The sequence below is a fragment of the Mchenga conophoros genome, linkage group LG3 (assembly GCF_057382185.1).
Source record: "Mchenga conophoros isolate Kocher_MC1m ecotype Shallow Benthic linkage group LG3, M_conophoros_male_GT1.1, whole genome shotgun sequence".
NCBI classification, from domain to species: domain Eukaryota; kingdom Metazoa; phylum Chordata; class Actinopteri; order Cichliformes; family Cichlidae; genus Mchenga; species Mchenga conophoros.
The window spans coordinates 43,897,958-43,922,769 of NC_140528.1; the positions used below are offsets into that span (position 1 = coordinate 43,897,958).

A 24,812-nucleotide genomic window follows, 5' to 3' on the forward strand; every position below is an offset into this window, starting at 1 on the left:
AAAAAGAAGTAAATATTACATATATTGTGAGGATAAATGTTCAAACAGGTCATGTTTTTGATGCAGTTGTAAGTGCCGTGTTTGATCGTGATATTTGCCTGTAAGTTGCACAATTGTGAGTCATTATGTTGCTGTGTATGATTAAATGACAATGAAAAAACAAATGTAATGCGTATTATTAACAAAATTCATGTAAAGCAGCAACGTTAATAAATTCAAATATAAAGTGTTTTTTTCACTGACTTAATTTCATGGATACAAATACAAAACAAATTCATTGTTCAGGGTAAAGTACTACTTTAATAGATATAACTCAGGTTTTATCATATATATTAGTTCTTCAGACAAATTTTAAACTGCATTTTTGTACATAGTTTCCATTAAGACAATGATGAATCTGTGCCTGTCATAAAAACTGACAACAAATGGATCAGAGCCACATCTGTATGTTTTAAAGAACAATCTAGTGAAAGCTAGCTTGCTCTGACAGTTGACTCTTTAGCTGCATCGTAACAAATGCAATGTACTGCAGGCTCACAGGTAAACAATTCTATCAGTACTTTCAAAGTCTTAAAACTGTAAATCTTATGTGGATTTAGAATTGATAAGTTGACTGTGTTGTGCCCCCTGCTCTGACAGGTGGCTGGGAGGTGTGCAATCCTAGATCCTGCAGCTGTGTATTAAAATAAAGAGGCACAGATCATGAGCTTGTTTACAGTTTCAACTGCAGGATTTATTCTGCAGATTTGCCTCCAAAGGGGGTTTACTCCTCCTGAGCATTATGCGCCATCTAGTGGTATCTTTAAGTAATGCCATAGAACATGTAAAGTGTAGTGGAAAACCGTGATTCAGCAAATATAATAAGATATAATAAGCACAAAAAATATAACGGGGGTGTCCATTTTTTTTTTACCTTGTTTGAAGACATGAACTGAACTTAAATCCCCATAAGTTATGAATGCTCTTCTATTCTATTCTATTCTATTCTATTCTATTCTATTCTATTCTATTCTATTCTATTCTATTCTATTTATATAGCGCCAAATCACAACAACAGCCACCTCAAGGCGCTTTATATTGTACAGTATATCCTATAATAATACATATGGTGAAAAACCCAACAATCATATGACCCCCTATGAGCAGCACTTTGGCAACAGTGGGAAGGAAAAACTCCCTTTTAACAGGAAGAAACCTCCGGCAGAACCAAAAGTGACCACTAGCAGAGTAATATAAAGGTTGTAACAGAAGTAGTGGCTTAAAAGCAAATGGTGATTTCTCAATTTCTATTTAAAGTCTCTATTTTATTTTCTTGTAGCGTATTGTACCCTCCTTCTAACGAGGAGTGTATCAACTTTATCATGACCATGCACTGCAAATGTTGTTAAAAAGAAACTTTAGCAAAAAAAACTTATTTCTAACACATGAAATGGAACAATAATTAAAAGAAAGACTGTTGAAATAATAAGTAGTGTACATCTCTCTAATACATTTGGATTTGAGTGCAAATGTCTTGGCCTCTCAGTTGGATACTTGAACATATTCTTTTGTTATTGCAAAATTCAAACTAGACCTGATCTGATTTACAGTCTCCAAGGTGAAGCTTGAGCACGCCCTTATTATGCAGCTCCACCCAGTGGGAAAACTCTTTTGGCATTGCATGGACTTTCCTATCATAGGGTACATTATCATAGTAGTGGTTAGTCAGGGGAAAGAGTTTATCTGGGTGATTACTAAATGGCCAGAATCCATACAAATGCACCGTTTCACAAAATTCCAGTGCCAGGGTAGTCATATATAATCCAGTGCTAGGTCGATGTTCCTTTAACCCCAGAGATTGCCAGAATTTGACCAGTCTTTCGAGATACCTAGGGTTTATGAAAATTGGTTGGATAGGGATATCCATGTCCTCAATGGCATACACAGCCCGCTGACACGCTGGACGAGTACCACCATAGGAGAAGCAAGGAAAGAGAAGCAGGGAGTTGCCATACTGTTGGAGACTGTCTGCAAACGCCCGGCGACGTCCCGTCAGTGACCCATACCTGCAAATTAATGCATGACTTAAAGCAACAAGACATAAACTAACAAGTCGGTTCAATGTCGGGTTCATTAATTGCTCACTTTTGCATGAAGATGCTTGGGTTTGCTGTCACAAGGTTAGTCTTCCTGCCGACATCATTGTGAAATTCATTTTCCAGAGGAGGAAGGTTGCACCTGAAATAACATGAAATATTACTTACAGAGAGAAGAGTCCTCATCACGATTTCCATTCCTTACAGTGAACATCTTTCTCACCTAATAACAAAATCAGCTGAATCAATCATTTTTCCACAGCCGCTGTTTGTTAGAATCCCACCGCTCCCAACAATTGAACAAGTGTCCCATCTCTTTTTTGAGAAAGGATTCTCCTGGAAGTGACATCAGCAGATTATAAATAACAAAGAGCAACATTTACAGTGCTTGTAACATACAGTGTGTGAAAGACAACTACTCATTGTATTCAGGAACTGATGTGATTTAATCCTTTAAGGATGATGACAAAACGTAGTCATATCATGTTTGAAAATTTGAAGAACAACAGAGGCATGAAACATGCAGCAAATTTTGTCTTCATACTAGTTCATTCATAAACAACAAATTACAAGACCGGTTCCTGTGTTTAGGAATAACATACTTTTATAAAGATTTTGAAAAGCTCCGGGGTCACAGAGATGACACTCCTGTCCTTGTCACAAACAATCTTAGATCCCACTGGAGTGTTTTCCTGAGTGACAATGCCATTGTTGGATCCATTGCAATTGATGCTCAGCTGTAATCTTGATAAATTAAAAACAAATGAGAAAAAAAATAAAACTAAGCATAAAAAAGTGTAAAATTAGTTTTGGTGTTGAGATGAAAGATTTGCAAGACAGTAAAAACTTAAGGCGTGGAAAAATCAGAGGAAGAAAACACGAGGAGGTAGTCACTGGAGGAACACAGGAGGAAATGAAGCTGAAAATATTTTTCAACTTATCTTTGCTAACAGCACGACTCAGATATTCTAGGATCTGGATATAATAGTTCCAGCCAATTCAAGAAGTCAAGACAGATTCTTTAAATTTAGGCAGTCCTTCAAAGTAGCAAATGATCCTAATGTCTCTGATCAGGGTAAACAAATGATGCCCTCTGGAAAGTGAGAGCTCTCTTAAATGTGACAAGACGGACTCAATCTGCCGAGACCATGGAGGAATGACTGTCTTCATACATCTGTACCAAATCACAACTTCTGAGTGGTCTGTTCATCTGGACGTAGCGCTTTCAGTGGGAGAAATGCTTCTTCATTCATACAAGTGGCTTCTTCTGTCTCAGCTGATTGCAGGTTGTCCCGTTTTCATTGTTCATTCAGTGGTGCTAGTTTCAGTCATTGTGCAAATGTGCTGTTTATAAGAATTATAAGAAACCTGCAGTCAGCTGAGACTCAAGGAGTCACTTGGATGAGTGACAAAACATTTCTTCCAATGAAAACACTACGTGAACAGAATTACTTACCTGGATGACTGAGCATGCATCAAGACATATTACATATCACTTCTTATCTTTAATGAATGTTGTGTGTTCTCATTTTGCCCTTGCTCAAGCATCCCAGAAGCTGGTTTGTCCTCCTCTGAGCATTCACGTTCCTGCTCTACTTTCTGGCCCTCCTCAAACTCATCTCTGCTTCCTCTAAAGAGGGCTTGTTCAGATTAAATAGAACAAGAAACCAAAACATTAAAATATGTTAAAAACACGCATAGTAGTTTGGACCTGGAAGCAGAGTTCATACATCATCAATTAAAGGTTGGGTATCCCACCTGCTGTGAATGTTTTAATGCAGTACAGTTATTATTAACATCGCTTGTTACATCCTGTTTATGACAGTTAAAATAAATAACATTCATATAAGAGATAAAATTGTCTTGTGTAAACTGTATGTGGTGTTAAATAGGCCTATACAAGTGTACTTTAATATCGGTCATAAGGGTGGTACTTTAAGAGACATATTTTATGAGGTGCTCTGAGGAGCTTGGAAAGGAAAGCGTCTGGACTTCTTTAAGTTGCTTGAAGACGTTTCACCTCTCATCCGAGAAGCTTATTTAATTCAAGTTCAAATGGTGGAGAGTCCCAGATTTAAGCCCTATGGTAGTGACCCCCCAAAAGGGACAATGGACCCCCTATTGATTCTCTACTTAATCACACGAGTCAAGGTGTGAAAACAGGTGTAGGCCACGATTAGCCAAGGTTTCTTAGGGGACACTCCCATGGGGCTTAAATTCTCTATGCCTCACTCAGCCATCTGTCAAAAAATGCATGATCATTGTTAGTGCAATGGTGATGTGGGAACAGGATGTGTGTGTGAACTCAAAAGTCCCAGGATGATAATTGGGTTCATCTGAATATTTGCTTTTCAGTTGGTGAAACATTTTACCACTCATCCAAGTGACTTCTTCATTCTCAGCTGACTGCAGGTTTCCTCAAACGTAAACAGTACCTGTTAGAGTTTGTATTGTTGATTGTCATTTATGCTTAGAAATATTTAACCATAGATGCTTAGAGGTGTATAATCAATTGTGTAGTGATAAGTTGTGTGATCTTTAACAGGCTACAGAGGCTTGGTGTGCATTCCACACTAGAATGCACACCTACATCCTGGGAGCATGGGAAAGTTCGTACCTTGTTTAATTGTGTTATGGTAGGATTAACGTAGTTACGTCTGTTCTAGTCTAAGTGCTTTTTGTGTATAAATGAACTGCTGGACTTCCTTACTGTGTTATCTAGGATGAGGGGGGGTCTACCCTCTTCCTGACCAAGGATGTTTGCTTGTGTGCTTTTATGACCCTTTGATCAGCAGTACCCCACACACACACACACACACACATCCACCACACACACACACACTCAGAAAAATAAAGGTGCCAACTGGAACCAAAAGTGGTTCTTTAGACTGATGCCATAGAAGAACCTTTTTTGGTGCCACAAAGAACCTTTCAAACAATGGTTCTTTGAAGAACCATTTCTTTCAGTGGTTCATTGAAGAACCATTAAAGGTGCCCCAAAGAACCATCAAGAAATGGTTCTTTGGGGCACCTTTAATGGTTTTTCAAAGAACCATTTTTAAAAAGGTTCTTCAAATGGTTCTTTAAAAGAACCATTTTAAAGAACCTTTTTTGAGTGGTTCTTTAAAAAACCATTTTAAATCTTTCAAAATAAAATGCATCATAAATTGAATTTGAGCAGGGTAAAATAAATACGAGCACAGCATAGACTTATATTAATGGTTTATTGTCATTTTGTAGTTACCAAAAGACAAAAAGGCATTTTAACCCTCAGCACAACATCACTACTAATACATGTCACATATTAGTGTTTTAAACAGTAATAATTAAATATATTGGCTATACTATAAATATATATATATATATATATATATATATATATATATATATATATATATCTACAGATAACACAACAAATAATACATGTATTGTTTAATTAATAAAACATCAGAAAGTGATAAAACACGTTAGAAATAGCTTCATAACAGACCAATAAATCAACACATTTTCATCAGCAGATGTTTGCATGTTCAGTAAAAACATTTCAACAACAAGTTTATGATTAAGATGATCAATGAACTTCAGCCTTACGCTCTGTAATGTACTTTTCATGTTGTACTCATGGCCCTTTGTTAGTCCAGTTTAGGACAATGTCTCTGACGTATGTTTCATATCAAATATATGTCATATCAAAACAAGCCCACACCTGCAGTTGTTTCAGTTTTTCACTGGTGTTTCCTGTCAGCTGGTCAACCTCACTCAGGCGGACATCCATATCAGCCAACCAAACGACAAGTTCCTCCCTTTGTGCTTCAAATCCCTCCCACTCTGAGACAAGGAGCTGAAAGAGAGAGAAAAGAGTCAATTATAAAGAAGAGAGAAAAGTGAAACCCTCCTCAGAAGGTCTGACTCGCATACCTGCAGTTGACCTGTGATGGACTCCAGTTTGGCGTTCACGTCATCCCTCGCCGATGCCAGCAGCAGAGTCTGCAGGGTGCCCTGGAAGAGCTGAGTTAATGTTCGACTCCTCCTGGTCAGGCTCTCCAGCTGGATGACCCGAGGTCTCCCCTCTCGCCGCTGCCTCTGAACACACAAACACAAATTGCATGTGAAGCAGGAGGTGCAGATTTTTTTAGCTATTCTTTTCTAAATCCAGGCTTGATCACGTGGAGGTATTTGGAAAATTGTTTTGGCCAGTGGACGACTGTTGTCTTGCAGAAAGTCAAATCAATCAAACATATGCGATACACAATCAATTCACAAGAACACATTGTAAAAAATAAGTCCAGTTCTTGCCTGATTTCAAGTGAAATCTGCATCAAAACAGGGTGACAGAAGTAAAACGAGTGCACAAAGCCTCACTTTGTACAAGCCTGCTATTACAGTTCTCCTCTATGCAGACGACTTTCCTGTTTTCAAGGCACAACTTGGATCTGCTGTACGAATCTTATGGATACACACTAAATGAAATAATAGTGTGCATGACTCCAGATTCTGATCCCTCATCCTAATATGGTCCCAACATAGCAACAGCAATAATGCAAATGCTGAGGCTTCAAAATACAAAGTCCATAAACCAATGGCTGACATGGGTTTTATCATAAGGGTGATAAATATACAGATTTCAGTCTGTCTTAGAGATTTGATTTTCATTTACCTGCAGATGCACTATACGTACCTGCTCCATGGTTTTTCACAACATTTTGCATATCACTATTTAATACAGGAAGTACGTGAACTAAAACATGTCATCGGTCTTTGTGAGAGGACCATATTAATGAAACAAACCTCAATGACATCATAGGGATCCCTAAAGATGCTCCTGCTGCTTCTCTTCCTCCTCATCCTAAGCTTCCTTCTTCTTGTCCTCGCCTTCCATCCAATTGTAATTCAATCTAATTGTGTTTCTGCCCCTCCTCTTCCTCATTTTGTTGGAGCTGTGAACACAGTTAATGTGAATCTGGATTAATTTGTGCAAACAAGAAAAATCTACAGCTTTTTGGTCAGAGGTGCTCTTGTGATTTAAGCCGGGTAGAGTAGATTTATGTGTTGATGCTACCTGCTTCAGCTCTGGCTGCTGAGTGATATTTACACCCTGGCTGGATTACAAACTTTAACCATGTGCTGAACTTTGGCCCAGCGTTGATACCTCTTGTTAGTATAACGACCTCTTCTTAGCTTGTATGTATGATGTATGATGGTGGATAAATGAAATATACAAAAAAATTTAACTATATTACAAAAGAACATCTATCTTGGAAACATCAAATGACCGGAGCATAACTTGTCAACTAGTCCGAAACTAAGTTATGCAGGAACAGTCAAAGACACACCTTCTCATGTTTGAAACCATTGTTTGAAAGGTTCTTTGTGGCACCAAAAAAGGTTCTTCTATGGCATCAGTCTAAAGAACCACTTTCTATTCATTTCTATATAATTCTATTAGACAATAAAGAGTTATCTAATCTAATTATTCATTCAAAACTCTTATGCATAGCTGTATTTTATACAGCTCATACAGAATTCAAAGTACAGGTTCATGTGAGTATTTAATGTACGGCTCAGATCTACAGACTTTCAGAGTTTCTAGAGCAGACACAGAGCTCACGTCATAACAGGCTTCAGGCGCCATTTTAGTGACTTTAACAATATATTAAATTTTAATTTCGGTCTAGCTGACATTAGGTTATGTACGCAGCACGCAATTGAACCACATATTTTAGAAGCTAAAGGTTCAAATTAGCTGGGAGCAGCTTCACTTAATTATAACAGTGGTTTTGTTAGGAAAACTGTTTCTGTATACCGGATACTAAATTGCGCTGACCTCAACGGCTAACGTATCTAGCTAATCGCTACTGTTAGCACAACATTAACAGCAAGCTACAATGACGAGTAACAAAAACAAAACAGTAATAAGGTTTTAATGGAAATGTTTTACCTTTTCTAACAGTCCCAGAATCCACAGCTTCAAAGTCCAGCAGGTACTGAAGACTGTTATCCGCCTCGCTGTCACCGTCCGTGAGTTTTTTTTCCCGAAAGGTCAAGGCCCGCCGCTCGCACACTCTGTCTGCGCATGCGCATCCCAACGACTGACCCCCTAAGTCCGCTCCCGGGAGGTTATAGTATGACGTGTTCTGACGTCACTCTCTCTCCCTGTCATTTATTTGGCTCGAAACACATATTAACAAATTGCTCAGTGATGAACAACTACTCAGATCATTTACCTAAGTTGTGATTTGTCAAAACGAAGTGTGTGTTTATTACACTGACATTCTGTTCTGCAATTGTTATTTACTTGTATCTTATAATTTGACTTTACATACTGCTGGGTGGTTTGTAAAGTTTACAATAATTAGTATTATCATTATGCTGTATTTTCAAAAATATATAATAATCTCAAAAGTAATGCCTTGGAGTAGAAAATGGTAATGCTTTATTAAAATTTAAAACTAAAGTACAGTATTTGAATGTGTGCATTGTGTCTACTGTTTGTTAACTCACCATATTCATAATGTGTTTGTGGGGTTAGGGGTGTGTGTGTGTGTGGGGGGGGTTAGGGTCTTTAGGCTTTGGCCCCCACCCTGCCACCAGTATATTTTTAAGCAAATATTTCTAACTTTTATTTGAATATTCAGTTTCCTACCATCTTCTCTTAAAGGGTAATTGCCAGGTAACCTGCCCTCCCCCTTCGCACACACATGCACACAAAGAAAACACACAGTATAATTCACAGCCTCATTATAGTGAATAAATATTTATGCCATTTACACCATCAAACTTAGATTGCTAAGGATGAAGAACCTTTTGTTCTTTAAAGAACCATTTGTAATAGCTGAAGAACCATCCACAAAATAAAAAGGTTCTTTGACGTATGATGGTTCTTTAAAGAACCATGAAGCCATCTGAAGAACCATTTAAGAACCATAATTTTTCTGAGTGCAGGCAAGGTACTCTTTGTGTGAATGTAGACGTCATATGTTAATGAAACTATGCATATTCATGTAACCTCAATAAAAGGACAGTGGTACGGGAGAACGGACGAGAGCAACTGGGGTCAAGCGAAGGGACGGCGCTTTGTCCGGTTTTCTCCCGTGCACGAGTAACATGAAGAACTTTGCCTACTTCGTGTCTTGCTTTGCAGTGTAATTATATTGTCTTCAACGTTCCAGCGGATGGGTTCAAGCTACAAACCTATCAGTACCTTTGCATAAATATCAAAACACTTTAATGATTGTTATGATCCAATAGACCAAAGGCATTAGAATCATTCACACGGAGCTCTGGAATGGCTGAAATCACACCATTATAAAAGTCTCAAAGAGTTACCCTTAGATCCAGCTGGAATTTATTTTTATGCTTAAGGCTATTATGTCAAAATTAACATCACACGTTTGTTTTATCCTTTACCACACACAGTTATGTATTGTAGACTAGTAAGAAGTGTTGGAAGTAGTCTATAACACTGACAACAACAGGCACAGACAGAAGCTCCTTCTCTGAGGAATTTGAGGGGGATGGTCTGCCTGGACTGCTGATGGCACCAGAAGGTTCAAAACTTTAAGACTGACTCTGTTAGAAGAAAGAGGCCCATAAAGAAGCTCTCTTCCCCCCCTCCCTATCTTTGTATGCAGGCCTGACCAGAGTGCAAGAGGTGGTTGCTATGGTAATGGGATTTTTTTTCCTGAAAAAGGCTCATGTCTATATAAGGAGACGTATAGAGAGAGGTACAAGAAACCTGAGCAGATATCAGACCTAAGGCCACCCTCAGTTGTTTCAACCAAGCATGTTAAGATTCTGTTTAAAGGCGTACACTGCCTGGGTGTGGTGCTCTTTGTTCATTTGGGTCTCCTGAGTGAGCACAGACAAGTCAGCCGTTTTAACCTTGAACTGCTTAATAAAATAAAATGTACTTTGAGCATATTTGTCTTCTTCCTCAGAAACCCAACAATTTTGTAAAACCTTGGGCCTGCTCTTGTCTGTCAGATGACGATTATGTTGTCCTCACTAAGCGACACGACCGCCTTCCTCTCCTCCATGAATGGTGGAAGGAATCATCAATCAATAATATCAGGATGTTAAGTCTCACCTGAATCTTTGGTAATTCTCCTCATGCTTTTCCCACGTTTGATTGTAGAGCTTTTTCACTTCATCAATGACTTCCCTGTAATGCACAAGCATTCCAGTACATTTAGTAACCTTCCTGCACTGGGTGTCTGTGAAGGTTCTCAGTCATCCAGGTCATCGTAGTCTAAGGAGCTTGAAAAGAAAAGCGTCTGGACTTTTAAAATTTTTCTTTAAGACGTTTCACCTCTCACCCGAGAAGCTTCTTCAGTTCAAAGAGCAAATGGTGGATGTGGTGGCAGTGTCCCCCAAGGGGGGTCATGTTGACCATGTTGACGTCTTCAAGAAAAATAAAGAAGTTCTGACACTTTTCTTTCCAAGCTCCTTAGACCTACTCCTTCCTGCAGGGGGCTTACATGACTTAATCTTGAGAAAAAAAAAATAATTTCTTAATGAACAAGTCATGGCAATGTTTGCTCTTACTTGCAGCCTTTACAAAGTTCAGAGGGCTTTGGGGCACTTCTTTGAGGATTTGGTCGGTGAAGCTCGACAAAACTGTGAGAAACAAATAAGAGATAAAATTATGACTCGTTCTTGAACCCTTCTTAGGTCTTGTTTTTTTTTCTGTTGTTCTTGTTTTGTTTACATCTCACGGGAGGTAATTTGTGATTTTAACTCATTTATTAAATCTGATCCCTGTTCTTATGTATGTTAAATATTTAAGATATTATTAGAGGGGTCTATGAGTTGTTGGAAATTTAAAGATTACAAGTAATGCCTTAATTCACCTGAGAGATGTTTGTATCAGATATTGTATCTATACACAATGAGGTTTTTGTTTGTTTGTTTGTTTGTTTGTTTGTTTGTTTGTTTGTTTGTTTTGTTTTGTTTTGTTTTTTAATAGTCTTAAATGTCAACTCGAATATACCAACTGTGTTATTGGCAGCTGCTGTGCTATAAACACATCAACAACCAGGAAGCAGCTTCACCTCTGATCACACACACACTCAACTCTACTCACTCACCTGGAGGATCAACAACATGAAGGTAGATGATGCTGATGGGGTCAGTCTTCAGATTAGCTCTCTTCCTGCGTTTTTTTTTGTTTGCCTTCACACGACACTCGTATGTTCCAGTGTCATTAATCGTCACATTGTTCAGAATCAAAGACACGTCTCCATCCTTCATCTGTTTCTCCTGTAGATCCACCCGGTCCTTAAAAGATGGATGCTGGTGCACTAAAGTTTTCCTCTCATCCCGATACAAAAAAACATAGTCATCTCCCAGGTCAGCTCTGCTCCACTCCACAGTCTGGATGTTGTTTGGAGCTCGACATGGCAGCGTGACGTTCTGTCCAGACTCAGCTGTGACGTTTTTCTGGCCTGAAAGAGAAACTATATAGAGCAGAGAGGTTAAAGTACAAATGTTCACTTCTACAGCAGACACCAGAACTCTTCTGCTGAGAATTTCCCTTTAACTTCAAAGGTGAATTCCAGAAAGGTTTACTAGTTTAACTGGTGAATTTTGTTTTCCATAGCCCTTAAAATTTTCTTTTATGCTGAGGAAGAGTGTGAAGAGTTTCTTAAGGCAGAGAAGCTCATTTAAATTTCAGATCTTAGAGTCTCACAAAAGTTATTCATAGACAGATTACCGTTATTTTCCCGTAGGAACGCTGCGCTACTGCGTTACTAAAACCGTGATATTTTTTTGCGAGAGGGTCTCATGACAGTGACGTAAGCGAGTGCGACGTTCGTGACAACAGCTGTGTGCAGATCAACAATGGATCACATATCGAATGCGGAGAGAGTATGAGCGTGCAGCGTTTAAAGCGTAGAAGTACTGACCTTACTTTGAGTTTGATTCCATAAAAAGTGACAAAAACATTAGCGTCCGTTGTGCGTGGGAAGAAAACTTCTTTTTACAGCGAAAAAAAACCCCTAAACTTCCAAGCAAGCACCGAGTGCGCTATGACATAATGGGAAATTCACAGAGAAACTCGCGGATTCTTCAACTGACCGCGGCACACCTGCACCAGAGCACACCTCCGCCTACGCCACTCCTGCTATACAGGTGAAAATAGAGCAACAGGACCGCTAGTTTTTGATTTTATTTATTTTCTACTGTGTTTTACTTGCATCTATTTGAAAGACTGAGTGTAAATTTTATGTGCTGGAATGTGCAGAAAATAGGTTTAAATGTTAAACTAATTTCTTCCAGTCAGAGAATGTTGCATATAATTAAATTTTTGCTTGATGCATGAAGTTAAAAGACTAAAACTAATAAAATGAATGTTAAAAAGAAACTTTTCCATTTGATTACATTTTATATGATGGATTAGGCAGAAAGTAGAAGAGTAGAAGATCTATCGCTTTATCACCTATTCAGGTTGTAAATCATGTTTTTAAAAAGTAACTAAGAAACTAATTACTTTTGAAAATAAGTAATTGTAAAGTAAAGTGAAGTGACGTTGTCAGAGGCTACAATGCACGTGTACCATCATGAATTTAAAACAGAAAAGTGGGAATCATGTGTGGCTGCCATTCACATGTGTTACTGATCATGTGACTCTGAGGGTTTACAGATTTACACTCCTGTGACATAATATCACAGCACAAGAAATGTATATTTTTTGAGCATTATTTATCAAGGCGTTGACATGAACATGACAATTTATATCAACTATGCACTGAACTTTATTTCAGTGATTTGCCACACCTTAGATTAATTAACAAATTAGTCAACAATTTGTCTTCTGAGAGCTAAATTATCTATGATGGCTTACCCAAAAGACCCAGCAACTTAGCCCTCACATTTCGAGTGTATGGGAATACACGCCACACTGAAAGCTAAATATCAGATATTATCCATGTACAGTCATAAATCCATCTGAGAGCAAGACACAGCTTTACTGAATTTAATTTAAAACTATAAACGCAGACAAACCCTAAACAACCTAAAGTTAAAAACTCTGGTTCCAAGACCTGGAGATCATGACGACCACATTCAACTGCTGCTTGTTTGTGTGTCTGTCTGTAATCACCCAAAAAGCTGCCCTGTGGGGCAGAAATTAGATGATTAATTTTGCTGCTGATGACTGTCCCATTTCTTCATCTTCTTCACCGTGAGAAACTCTTACGTTGCATAGTTTAAAAATAGTTTTTAAAAATCATTTGTTTCAGAGCATTTGGCTAAAGCTCAGCCAAGTATGGCCCCGTAGACTGCACTAACATTATTAAAGGCATATCTTTGTTCTAGACTTTGAGCATAATACTCCTCCTTTCTCTCTCTTCTCCCTTTTAGTTCTGCTGAGCTCCCTATGAAGTCCATACTCAACACTATGAATCAACCTCAGCTCATATGTCTACTTCATTTGTGATGAAATAACAGGGAACCAGACCTCACCTGCCCATAAAACTACATGTACAGACAGTCCCCCATCTGAAAATGAGGGACTGTGAATAGAAATCTCTGTAACTCTTAAAGTCTTAATGGAAAACATCTTTAAACACATTTGAAGTAAACACGAACACCAACTAAGGGTTAAAAATCCACATCCCAAATTCCCCCTCAATATTTGATACTTTGGTAGAGACCACAGCTCACCTTGAGAGGCACAAACCAGCAGGCGCACAGAGAGCAGAGTCCAGCCAAGAAACACAACCATTCTCACCCTCCGATAAATGAAATGATGAATGAAAACTAAAGTGCTGAGAAAGCTAAAAATTCTGACTGTGAGGAGTGGGAGGAGTTAAGTGGGAACAATGCAGTGGGCGTGGGTGAAAGGCTGTGTTGAGTCAATAAATGAATAGACTAATAAAACACTGATGGCAGAACTACACTGCTTACAGTATTTTGTTATGTCATTTTAAAACATTTTAATTATGCTCATATATAATTTTACAGTCGTTTTAATACATGACTGTTCAGTGGCGTGTTGCTAGGAGACAATCCTGGTCCTGCTCTGTTGAATCCATGTAAGAAAACAAAAATCCAGGCACTGAGAGCGAAATGACTTGTGCCAGTGTGAAAGCTGATGCCGTTGGTCATCAGGTCTCAGTGTGGCAGCTCTGCCTGTGTGTTTCTTACAGTGAGGAAAATCATGCCAATAAAACTACACCAGTGCTCTGAGAGCCATTACACAGCATTTTTTTCTGATAATAAAATGAAGCCTTTATTTATTTATTTTTCCATTTAAGAATTAACTCTCACTATTAGGGAGGGCCAGCTCTGCAGCAGTGTATTCATTCAGTGTGGCTGTAGCTCAGGTGGCAGAGCGGGTCAGCCACTAATCAGAAGGTCGGTGGTTCGATCCCAGGCTGCACCCTGGCTACATGCCAGATATCCTTGGGCAAGATACTAACCCCATGTTTACCTACTGGTGGTGGTCAGAGGGCCCAGTGTCTGGCAGCCTCGCCTCAGTGCGCCCCAGGGCAGCTGCGGCTACAATGTAGCCAGTGTGTGGGTGAATGACTGAATGTAGTGTGAAGGGGTCCTTAGGGACTAGAAAAGCGCTATGCAATTGCAGGCCATTTTCGGTTAAGGTTTCCTTCCCCTCTGTCTTTCTCATTGCATTTCCTGTTCCCTGCATGCAATTTAGAAACACTTCAATTAGAATAACATTAACCTAAACCACAGACTGAGCAAAGGGTCATATTCACTAGAGATTACCTGGAACTTCCATCCACATAAGTGCTTTTACAATTGTCACGGTTCTGGGTGATTTTGACCAAGCATTTTCAGTTTCTTATGTTTTGGCTTGTTTTTGCATTATGGATTATTTTGTGATTCTCTGGTGTTTTGCTGATCATTATTATTAATCTATGTTTCAGGTATTCTTGGTGAGAGATTAGTTCTTAGGTTGTGTCTGGTGTTTAGTAAAAGTTTAGTTCAGTGTCAAGTCTGCGTCTCTGTTTCTTGTCTCCTGTTTTATTGGGAAGGTCTCCCCCTTTGCTCCCCCTGTCTCGTTAACCCTGATGTCTCCCAGCTGTGTCTCCCTCCTGTTTCTCATTCCTGACTTCCTCAGTGTATTTAAGCCCCGTGTTTCTTTGTGTCAGGGTTGTGTTGTACCCTCAGATTTGCTTGTGTGTTTCTGTTCACTGTGCTCTTTCTCAGTTCATGTTTTGTTTCGTCACCAGCAATAAAGTTGAAGTATTAAGTTGCAATTCAGTCTCCGGGTCCTGCGTTTGGATCCTCATCTCCGCCTGCCCGCACACAGAGCCCTGACTGCAATAAACTACTGTACAGTACTTACAGTGCTTGTTTAATAGTACAGGCCTTTATACTCAGCTCCACTCAAAACCACTTCATGGCATTTCACCTCCTGTGCACATTTATAGTTTTTAGTTTTATAGAGGTCAGCACTCCATATTCCCAACACGTGTCTCTGTAGTTGTATGAATTCCCAGCCACAACTATAGCTTATCCTTATACCCAGTGATGGGTTTGTCTAGCATAAACCTATTTGCTGGAACGTTCAAGATATTTCTACTGCACAGCAACGCAAGAAACAAGTTCTTGTGTCACTCGCGCACAAGGGAGAGAACTGGATGAGCGCCAATCCTTCGCTTGACCACAGTTATTTCGTCTGCTTCCTCGTAACACTTTATTGAGGTTACATGAATATGCATGAGTTCATTAACATATGATGTCTTACATAGATATACATGTGACCAAAGAGTACCAGTCTGTGCATAGTGTAGGTATGTGTGTGTGTGTGGGACTGATATACCGTATATCAGCAAAAGAAGTTCCGACCTCTCTCATGATCCTAGGAGGTGGGTGATCTATGCCAGAATACTCTGAAGAGGAGTGAACGCACTCCCCTCTTCACACTACACAGACTTGTTACAGACCCCCTAGGATGAGACATTCTTTCAATCTACAAATGATTATACATTTCTAAATGATTATACATTTCTAAATATATATAAATATATATTTCTAAGCATAAATGACAATCCAACAATATGAACCTGACACCCAGTTAACATTTGCCACGACTAACATTATCTGACAACAGTTTACTGAGTCCTGCTGTTGGCAGTTCTCAGGACATAACATGTATGTATTCTGTACTAACAATAGACTGAGACGGCAACAAAAGAACATGAAGTAAATGCAGATGTATAAATACACAAATCAACAAATCTTTAAAAACTTGAGTTTGCAGGACACTTTGGAAGAGTAGCTTCTGCTCACATTCATGCAGAACCAACATCTCCCTCTACTGGACGTAAAAAGTACCTCAGGGAGGTTTTAAGTTAACCCATTCATCTTCAGAGAATCCAGAGACGTCCCAGTGCACAAAGGACCAGGCTGCAGACTGTGAATGCTGAAGGTGTTGAAGCCCTCAGGCAGCACTGCAATAAACACAGACTTACAGGTCACTGCAGGAACTCAGCAACACCTCTGAAAATGATCAGCAGCAGCTAACCCAGCTTATCACTACATGTACACTAGTTACTTTACTAAAAAAGGGAGATTAGTTTGGACTCCCCTTCCTGGTCATCTGTGCTACATGGGTGGGATCGTGTTGTGCTGTCTGGCTCTCACTCGGTCTTGACTGGAGTGCTTCTGGTCCGACACACTGGTTTCCATTGTGGCTTGGGCTTCACTCTAGGCTGCAGCCACTTGGGGTATCTGGGCTTGTATTGGTTCCCATTACCCTAAGTGTGTGGTGGTTTTCAGGCTCTGATGATTGCCTGTTGTTGTTTCTGCCAAACACTTAACCCAGGGAGAGTGAAAAAAAAAAAGGGGGGGGGGGGGGATAACTATATATTAGAAGAATACAAAATGGTTTATGTCTCAACCTGAGGCTGGTGGCACATACGACAATTTGCAACCTTTTTCAACGACAAGAAATACTTGTCTGTGATTTCCTAAGGTTTGTACATTTGTTGTGGGATTAGGACACGCACTAGCATAAACATGTACTATCTCAAAGGAAATGAGCTTTTTATGGGTGGAACCAAATCAATTTCTCTCGTGTCTGTGTATTTGGGGGATCTATTGATTGATATAGAAGCAGGGACCGCCGAGCTCCCAAACATAAGTTAGTTTAGTGTTTTTCTCTCTCTCTGAAAAACAATAATTTAATGCCAGAGAAATCTGAACGTGATTTCGAACTCTTACTTGGTAGAAGGAAGGAGAAAGAGAGAGAAAACTAAGCATGGTGAAGTGCGAGCAAACAGTTGATTTAACATCCTGATAACCACCATAGGTGTCAACAATCTGACCAGAACGGCGAGCCCTAAAATAACCCAACAGGGACTATGACACATGCTTTTATATATGGAAACAGACATATATGAAGAGGAAGGACTGGGTCACTATATGTTGTCACTGCTGATGAGGAAACAGCAGATTACTAAGAGCAACAATGGAGGAAACATTTCTACTTTATCTCTGTGAGTAGATTCTCTCTGTTTACATTTCTGTACTTTAACCATCTGCTGTTGATGAGTTATTATGGAGAAGGCACGAAATTTACGTCAGACTGAATTCATCTTAAGAACATCTTGAGGACGAACATGATCAATATTGTGAGTGATCAATGGTCGTGACAATTTGCATATTAATGATCACTGAACTGACTTCACAGCCCAATGTTCGTCAGTGGTGCTAGTTTCAGTCATACCTTATAAGACTGGGAAAACCTGCAGTCAGCTGAGACTGAAGAAGTCACTTGGATGAGCGACGAAAGGTTTCTCCCACTGAAAACGCTTCGTCCAGATGAACAGAATCAACTTTTTTAGATTTTTGAGATATACAGTAATAAATAAGCAATAAAATAAAAAGTAGGCTAAATGAGTGAAGAATGAGTTCTTGCCAGTGTTGATGTATATTACCTTGCTGCCCAACCATATTAGGCAAAATCTTGAGGTGAATGTCATTGTAAATTGGTGCTATATAAACAAAACTGAATCGACAACAAATGGCCAGTCATATTGCTGTAACTCAGTATAATTGACCACCTATTGCATCCAAGTTGTGCAGAAGAACATTTCTGACAACCCAACGTGTGGAAAGTTAAAGCTGATGTGCCACAGCACCACATGCATTAGAGAACCTTTTGGATTTGGTGAAAGGAGAGCTTTGAATTGTGGACAAGTAGCTGACAAATCTTCAGCAACTGTGTGATGATATCTTGTCAATATAGACTAAATTCTCTGAGGTGAATAAATTTATGCCATGAAGAAGGCAAAAGATGGTTGAAACCAGTACTAGCAAGAAATGTTATATAAAGTATTCATTTAGAATTGGAGATCATTTATGGAGACCAGTTTCATCCCTTCTGTTTCTTTATCTACATATGATAGTATTTGTGGATATACCCACCCTGCTGCCAGTCCCCTCTGAGACCTCCCCCAAACTGCAGCCTCAATTCACTTTCAAGCTGTCTGCCGCTACCTGCTAGAAATGCTGTCAAACCTGAAGTGAGGCTGTGGTCTCAGTGAGTGAATTGAGCAGTATGATGTCGCCAGTGCCTGCAGACAACTTGTTTGGTAATGCAGCAGCAGTGTGGTGTCCTTTCCTCTGATGTTACGGTAAATGGGTTAGACCAGTCTCACCAATGAGGCAAGCTGTGGCTCAGACTGTCTGTTAAACAGCTGCCAGCTTAAATTAACAATCAATATTCTAATTCAAGATTATTAAGTCATTCTCAATACAAGTAAAGCATAAAAGTCACTTTCAGCTTTAGTGAATAAAACTAAAAGCCTTATTTCAGGAAGTAGAGCAGGTAGCACTATGAGTGTTAAACGCAAACGCAGTTGTTCTGCGTTTGCGTTTAACACTAAGATGATGCATTAATCTGTGTGGAGCATCTATTTTTTCAGTCTGTGATTAACAGGAAACTAGCAGCTGTGCGGTGATCTAGTTTCCTGTTTCTGATGAAAACACTTTAACTGCTCAGGTTTTATTTTTAGGACTGCAGAGTTTTCTTGCACAGTAGCAGCATAAAAAAGAAAAAAAATCAAGACATTACTTTGTAGTTCTTGGAGGTGTCTGCCCTATACAATGCTATCCCAGATTCAATACTTTATAACCCAGATGCAACATACCCCTCTGTATTTGTTTATGGTACGCCCTCTTTACCCTGCACATTAAAAAAAAACACACCTATATACGAATGGCATGGAGCTCTGCATCTTGATCTCATTGCAGGTCCATCCAAACTTCTCGCTGTACTTTTGGAGGTCTCTTTACTGTGTAGTCCTGTTTCTCCTCACTTCTCTGGTGATGTTGTTGCCTTGATTCTACAGTGCATCGTATCCATCTCTATCTTCTTTTTCTTCCATCTAGCGTGTCCTCTTAATATGTGGCAACCACATATTAAGAGGAGACACCAGAGTTTAATGTTCCTTGGTTACCTTTAGAAAACTAAATTGTTTTCCTCTCGGTGATTCAGTGAACTGTTTTATTTCTCTTCAGTTCTGATCTTAGTGCTGAGCTGCGCAGCAAATCAAGGTCAGTAACCTTTTTTCATTTATTTATTCCAATTATGTTAAATGATCAAGTCTGTTACTCCTTCTTTCAGTGGGGATCACTAATGTAAAACTACTGAAAGTAGAAATAATTTTGTGGCATTATTTTTAAAAAAGATCAACATAATTTTTATTTTAACCCTCACAGCTCGTCTGACTGTGAGTCCCAGCAGCTCTCAGTTCTTTGAAGGAGACTTTGTGTCTCTGAGCTGTGAGGAGGACGACAGCTCTGCTGGATGGACTCTGAGGAGAAACACAAGCAAGGAAAACAGGACTCAGTGTGGGGCTGACTGGGGAAAAAAGCATAGTTCTTCCTGTAAAATCACTGATGTCTTTAAATGGGACAGTGGAGTTTACTGGTGTGAGTCCAATCAGAGTACCATCAGTAACATGGTTAAGCTGACAGTCACTGGTAAGCTGAGTGTGTGGAGTTAGTGTTGATGAAGCTGTGTGTAAATGGATGAAATGCTGTAGTTTGTCTCTGTGTTGAGGTGGATCAGTGATCCTGCAGAGTCCTGTCCTCCCTGTGATGGAGGGAGATGACGTCACTCTGCTCTGTAAAACAAAGACCACTCCCTCCAACCTCCCAGCTGCTTTCTATAAAGATGGCTCCCTCATCAGGAAGCAGCCTACAGGTCACATGACCATCCAGCATGTTTCCAGGTCTGATGAAGGCCTCTACAAGTGTGACATCAGCGGTCATGGAGAGTCTCCATCCAGCTGGATCACTGTCACAGGTGACACACTCACCTGTCTGTGTTTCTGCAGGTTTCAACATTCACAATGTGACGACAACTTAATGACTGTGTTTGCTTTGTTGTAGAGAGAAACACCACCACACCTCCACCTACATCCACACCTCCTCCTGGTTGCACCTCTTGTGATACATCACTCTCCCCGCCTGTTGTCTCTGTGTTGTCATTCTTTTTAACAGTCTGTGTTGCAGCTCTACTCATTTCAATAATTCTGTTGATAAAACTTTGTGATGTTAGAAAACCTGAAGGTGACACTCGGACCTCTGGATTTGACTCAGGTTTGGTTTTTTCAGAACTATGTACAAGTATATCAATGACTTTAAACGTGTCATCAAAACTTGCACAGCGTCATACTGCTGTTCCTTTTGGTTTGCTTCAGCTAATCAAGTGGAAGCTATAGAAGACAATCCAATCAGTGACGTCTTATGTGACATCGGACAGAGCAGAGGTGGTGTTCATGTTCTTTGTTTCTACTAATGAACAAATAAATGAATGAAAATGATTATCTGCTCTTCTTCCCTTTTCTGGGAGGCAGTGGGGAGGTAGAGCGCACAGCCCGATCCAGCGGGGAGGAGTGGGAAGCCAGATCAGGCGCCCCCCTTCTAGCTCTCCTCTCTGCTCTCTCCTATCTTGTCCCTTTTGTCTTACTTCTCTCTATCACCTTTTCTATCCCTTTAAAGAAGTGAGGCTCCATAAATGCTAAAGAGTCAGGTATTATTTCTCAGTTGCAGTGAATAGATGAACTGTAGGAAACTAAACAGAAGAAAGAAGAAGAGAAATAACAATTTAACATAAACCACAGACACACTCCAGGGCCTGATCAACCCTGGCAGGGCTTTCTTGATGAGGGTGTCTAGTGATAATGGCCGAAACACCCGATGAATCCAAGGTCCAGTACTGGCGATGTGTCCCAAATCTTAATATGATAATCTAGATCAGAAATCTAATCCCCCTAAAAATGGCAGATTAGCCTTAAAGACAGAAAGTTGAGGCACACAACGATGTCTCTGGGCTGCCTTTCCTCAAAACAGCCATCCCTCAAGATTCTCGCCATTTAAAGCAATGCATTATCAGGGACTACAACATCTAGTCCTTTTACTGAATCGAATAAATAAATCACTCAAATAAACAAATAGCTCATCCTTCAGCTACCTTTTGACCGCCAATTGACCTTTGACCTTTCTGTTTACATCATTCTCCTCCTGTCTATGTGGGTTCTCTCTGGGCGCTCCAGCTTAGTCCCACTGCCTAAGACATACGAGTGAAGTTATTTGGTGATTCTCGAGAGATTGTGATTGAGTGTGGATAGTTTGTCTTGCTACAGTCTGTTTTGTATCGCATCTTTCACACTAAGCCTGGGACAGTCTCCAGACCCCACTTGAGCATAAAGTGCTAAGTATTTTTTTTAAACAGGTCGAAAGTAGTTGTTGTGTGTTTGTTGATGAACCATAACAGGGAGCATCTATTGTTTTTAGCCTATGATTAACAGGAAACTAACAGCTCTGTGGATTCCAGTTTCTGATGAAAACACTCCAGTGCTTTTTTATTAATAGACACGAGCCTCCAGAATTTAGTCCATCGTCCTCAGCCTCTCCAGCTTTTTATATACAGATGTAAATTGACTGATACTAAAAAGAACACATAGATATAGATAAAGGACGTGGATGATTTTTGTATCTTATTCAAATCAGCCGCAGAGGTAGCTTTCAGGCTGTATAACTTGCATTGATGTTCTCTGTGTGTTTTGTTCCGCAGGGATAAATCGGTATGCACTCTACTCAACAGTGAGGAAAAAAAACACCACTTATTCACAAATCGTGAAAGACAAGAGAAAGAAATCAAAGTCAACAGGTACGGCTTCTCTCCTTTGTCTCTGTCATTGTTCCGAATCAGAACAAGATCCCAGCACGTTGATATTTTAGTCTGTATCAAAAGGACACTGATCAATGGCCATGAGTCCCAGTCACAGAGAGTTGGGGAATGGCTGCAATCACAGCATTGTAAGATGGTGACAGATGTACCCTTAGGCCCACTAATTGGCAGCTGCTGTGCTATAAACACAGACAGTTTGGTGCAGGCTAAGCAGAATAGAATAGAATAATCCTTTAACTGTCTCCACAAGGGGAAATTTAGTTAGTCTGCAGTATTGCTGTTGTTGATGTTGAGCTATTTAAAATTGTATTTCTTACTGTCACTGTTGATATTGATTATATATAGCCATATAGGAATGCTAAATGGGGAAAAAATATTGAATATCATGAATTTTGTGTATCGTTGCACCCCTATATATACTGTATATATAGGGGTGCAACGATACACAAAATTCATGGTTCGGTTCGATACTTTGGTGTCACGGTTCGATATTTTTTCAATACAAAAAAAATGTTCATGCTTTTTTAATTTTTCATTTATTAAAATATATATTTTAACTGAAAAGTACAGTTTTTAAATTTAATGTTGCTGAAACAACAAAGTAATAAAAAAATAAATCTATCTGATCGAGAAACCACTCATCTTTGGAAAAGAGAGTTTATTACAGAGAAATGTCTCTTTCCAAAGTAAAAGCTATACTATACCCTTCTTCAGGGCTATATTCTCAGCAGCATATTAAATATATCAGGTCCCCATAAGGAGAATCATGTGCTAACGGCTGTCTAAATGACTAAAGTTTGTAGCATGCGTGCTTGTTGTTTTTGTCTGCTTCCACTTGTCTTTGCTCTAGGATGCTGTCAGCGTAAATGTGCAGTCATATTCATTTTGTTCCCACTAATGCTGTCAGCGTTATGACGTTAACACAACATGGCAAATCTCCGTTAACGAGCTACCGCGTTAACAGAGTTTGCTCGTTAACGTGTTGGCCGTCCAGCCCCACGCATGGGGCGATTTGCCGCGTTGTGGCATTAACATCATTTCAGATTAATGCTGACAGCACTAGTGGGAACACAACGAATATGACTGCACACTCTTGGGCTACAGCAACATCTGAAGGTTCAGTACCTCTTTGTAGATTCCCCACTTTGTGGTTTCTCAGCTCTTTACAACACCATACTATATATGAGTTTGTATTTCACTTTACATTTTACGTCTGCCTTTCTTTCAAAATGAATCCTAACTAAAAAAAAAAAAGTATTGTCAAAAGAAATTAAGTGCAGCCAAGTTAATTAGAAATATACTTTTGTGTAATACTACGTAATATACAAGTTATTCATGTCCAGTTATTTACAAATCAGTACCAATAATGTTGTGTAGTCAGAGTAAACCGGTCATGTGACTCTAACTTTATTTTCACTGCACAACAAAACTCGTATAAAAAGAACAATGCAAACAAAACAAACATACCAAATACTGTTATTCCCTTAGAAGGAAATACAGAGTGAGAGCTGAGGTTTGTGGTTACGTGTGAAAGAATGAATGACAAAGACATGAAGACATGTACTTCAGCTTTTACTAGAGTATTTTTAACAAATATGAAATGTGTATTTCTACTTAAATTAAGCATGTTTGTATTTCTGCAACCTCAGGCTTATATTAGCATTTTACACAGCGTCCCAACTGTTGGGAAGCGTTTATCACAGTGCCATAAGCTACTTTTGATCAGAATACTTTATTTCGTGACCTCTGGCTTTTATCTGTAAGATACAAAGGTAATTACTCACCTGTCCTCGAACGCGTACCAGGTAAGAGTGGTCAGCAGACTCCCCAAACAGAGGAGATTGATCACAATCGAGAGCTTTTTCCTCATGTCGCTCTAGTGCTTCACCTTTCTTAACACTTCGCTTTAACTCAGCTTTTTTTTATGTACTTTTACCTCATATGTTGATACGGTTATCTGCCCGGTTTAACTGTCTGGTGGTTTATGATTCATAAAATGAGTAGGCATTCTCAGTTAATAATTACTATAGGAGAAGAAGAAGTCACTTGGATGGGTGATGAAATATTTCTCCCGCTGAAAATGTGTCCAGATGAACAGAATCAACCTTTGGGGATTTTCTTAGCTGGTTGAGCATGCATCAAGATATTTGAGACTCTGTGCCTTATAAAAGCAAAGACAAATAAAAATCACTCACAGGTGATTTGTACAAAGGTGGTTTTAGGACAACATCTACATTTCAAAACTGAGTTGCCTCCATGGACATTTTCAGACCTGTTTTGCCAGCTCATGAAATGAACTTTGATTCTGTTTATTCTAGAAATCAAATAATTAAAAAAAATTCTATTTATTTTATTCTAGGTGTACTGACAACTATCAGTGGATTACTTTGATACAAGAAGTAACAACAGACAGAAATAGTACTCGAGAATCTGCTTATTCTTTTTTATCAATGTTATCTAGTGATAATTGTGATTATGTTCAATAATAACAATACGGAAACTATTGTAGGATCTACCTTACAATATGAAGCGCCTTGAGACGACTGTTGTTTTTATTTGGCGCT

At 39.3% G+C, this 24,812-nt stretch overlaps 3 protein-coding genes across 4 annotated transcripts; 1 reads left to right on the forward strand and 2 right to left on the reverse strand.

Annotated features, from left to right (window-relative positions):
• Positions 1-323: 323 nt before the first annotated feature.
• On the reverse strand, positions 324-24,221 carry LOC146578863 (alpha-2,8-sialyltransferase 8E-like). The gene is made up of 7 exons (XM_085269161.1): positions 24,033-24,221; positions 10,620-10,691; positions 10,162-10,236; positions 2,678-2,819; positions 2,299-2,411; positions 2,125-2,217; positions 324-2,045 (listed from the first exon to the last, which is right to left on the reverse strand). Exons 1-7 carry the CDS (start codon positions 24,116-24,118, stop codon positions 1,568-1,570), a joined length of 1,059 nt encoding a protein of 352 aa, XP_085125287.1. The 5' UTR covers positions 24,119-24,221; the 3' UTR covers positions 324-1,567.
• Positions 5,525-8,396, reverse strand: LOC146578864 (uncharacterized). Of its 2 annotated transcripts, XM_085269150.1 has the most exons (4): positions 8,014-8,396; positions 6,864-7,012; positions 5,994-6,158; positions 5,526-5,916 (listed from the first exon to the last, which is right to left on the reverse strand). In XM_085269150.1, the coding sequence occupies exons 2-4, from the start codon at positions 6,918-6,920 to the stop codon at positions 5,749-5,751; spliced, it is 390 nt and encodes a 129-aa protein (XP_085125276.1). In that variant the 5' UTR covers positions 6,921-7,012; positions 8,014-8,396; the 3' UTR covers positions 5,526-5,748. The 2 variants fall into 2 exon arrangements, with proteins under 2 accessions (XP_085125275.1, XP_085125276.1); XM_085269149.1 differs by lacking the exon at positions 8,014-8,396 and having other exon boundaries at positions 5,525-5,916; positions 6,864-7,430.
• LOC146578865 (B-cell receptor CD22-like) lies at positions 19,912-20,561 on the forward strand. The gene is made up of 3 exons (XM_085269153.1): positions 19,912-20,033; positions 20,113-20,358; positions 20,447-20,561. Exons 1-3 carry the CDS (start codon positions 20,012-20,014, stop codon positions 20,503-20,505), a joined length of 327 nt encoding a protein of 108 aa, XP_085125279.1. The 5' UTR covers positions 19,912-20,011; the 3' UTR covers positions 20,506-20,561.
• Positions 24,222-24,812: the final 591 nt, after the last annotated feature.

Excerpts from the sequence above, each read along its gene's own strand:
- LOC146578864 (XM_085269149.1), bottom strand. The coding sequence starts at position 6,920 with ATGAGGAGGAAGAGAAGCAGCAGGAGCATCTTTAGGGATCCCTATGAT. Across the intron at positions 6,159-6,863 it reads ATCCCTATGATGTCATTGAG|AGGCAGCGGCGAGAGGGGAG; the intron begins GTTTGTTTCATT and ends TTGTGTGTTCAG. Across the intron at positions 5,917-5,993 it reads CCATCACAGGTCAACTGCAG|CTCCTTGTCTCAGAGTGGGA; the intron begins GTATGCGAGTCA and ends TCTCTCTTTCAG.
- LOC146578863 (XM_085269161.1), bottom strand. The coding sequence starts at position 24,118 with ATGAGGAAAAAGCTCTCGATTGTGATCAATCTCCTCTGTTTGGGGAGT. Across the intron at positions 10,692-24,032 it reads TGGTACGCGTTCGAGGACAG|TTTTGTCGAGCTTCACCGAC; the intron begins GTGAGTAATTAC and ends TGTTTCTCACAG. Across the intron at positions 2,412-2,677 it reads TTTTCAAAATCTTTATAAAA|GAGAATCCTTTCTCAAAAAA; the intron begins GTATGTTATTCC and ends TGTCACTTCCAG.
- LOC146578865 (XM_085269153.1), top strand. The coding sequence starts at position 20,012 with ATGGTTAAGCTGACAGTCACTG. Across the intron at positions 20,034-20,112 it reads GGTTAAGCTGACAGTCACTG|GTGGATCAGTGATCCTGCAG; the intron begins GTAAGCTGAGTG and ends CTCTGTGTTGAG. Across the intron at positions 20,359-20,446 it reads CAGCTGGATCACTGTCACAG|AGAAACACCACCACACCTCC; the intron begins GTGACACACTCA and ends TTTGTTGTAGAG.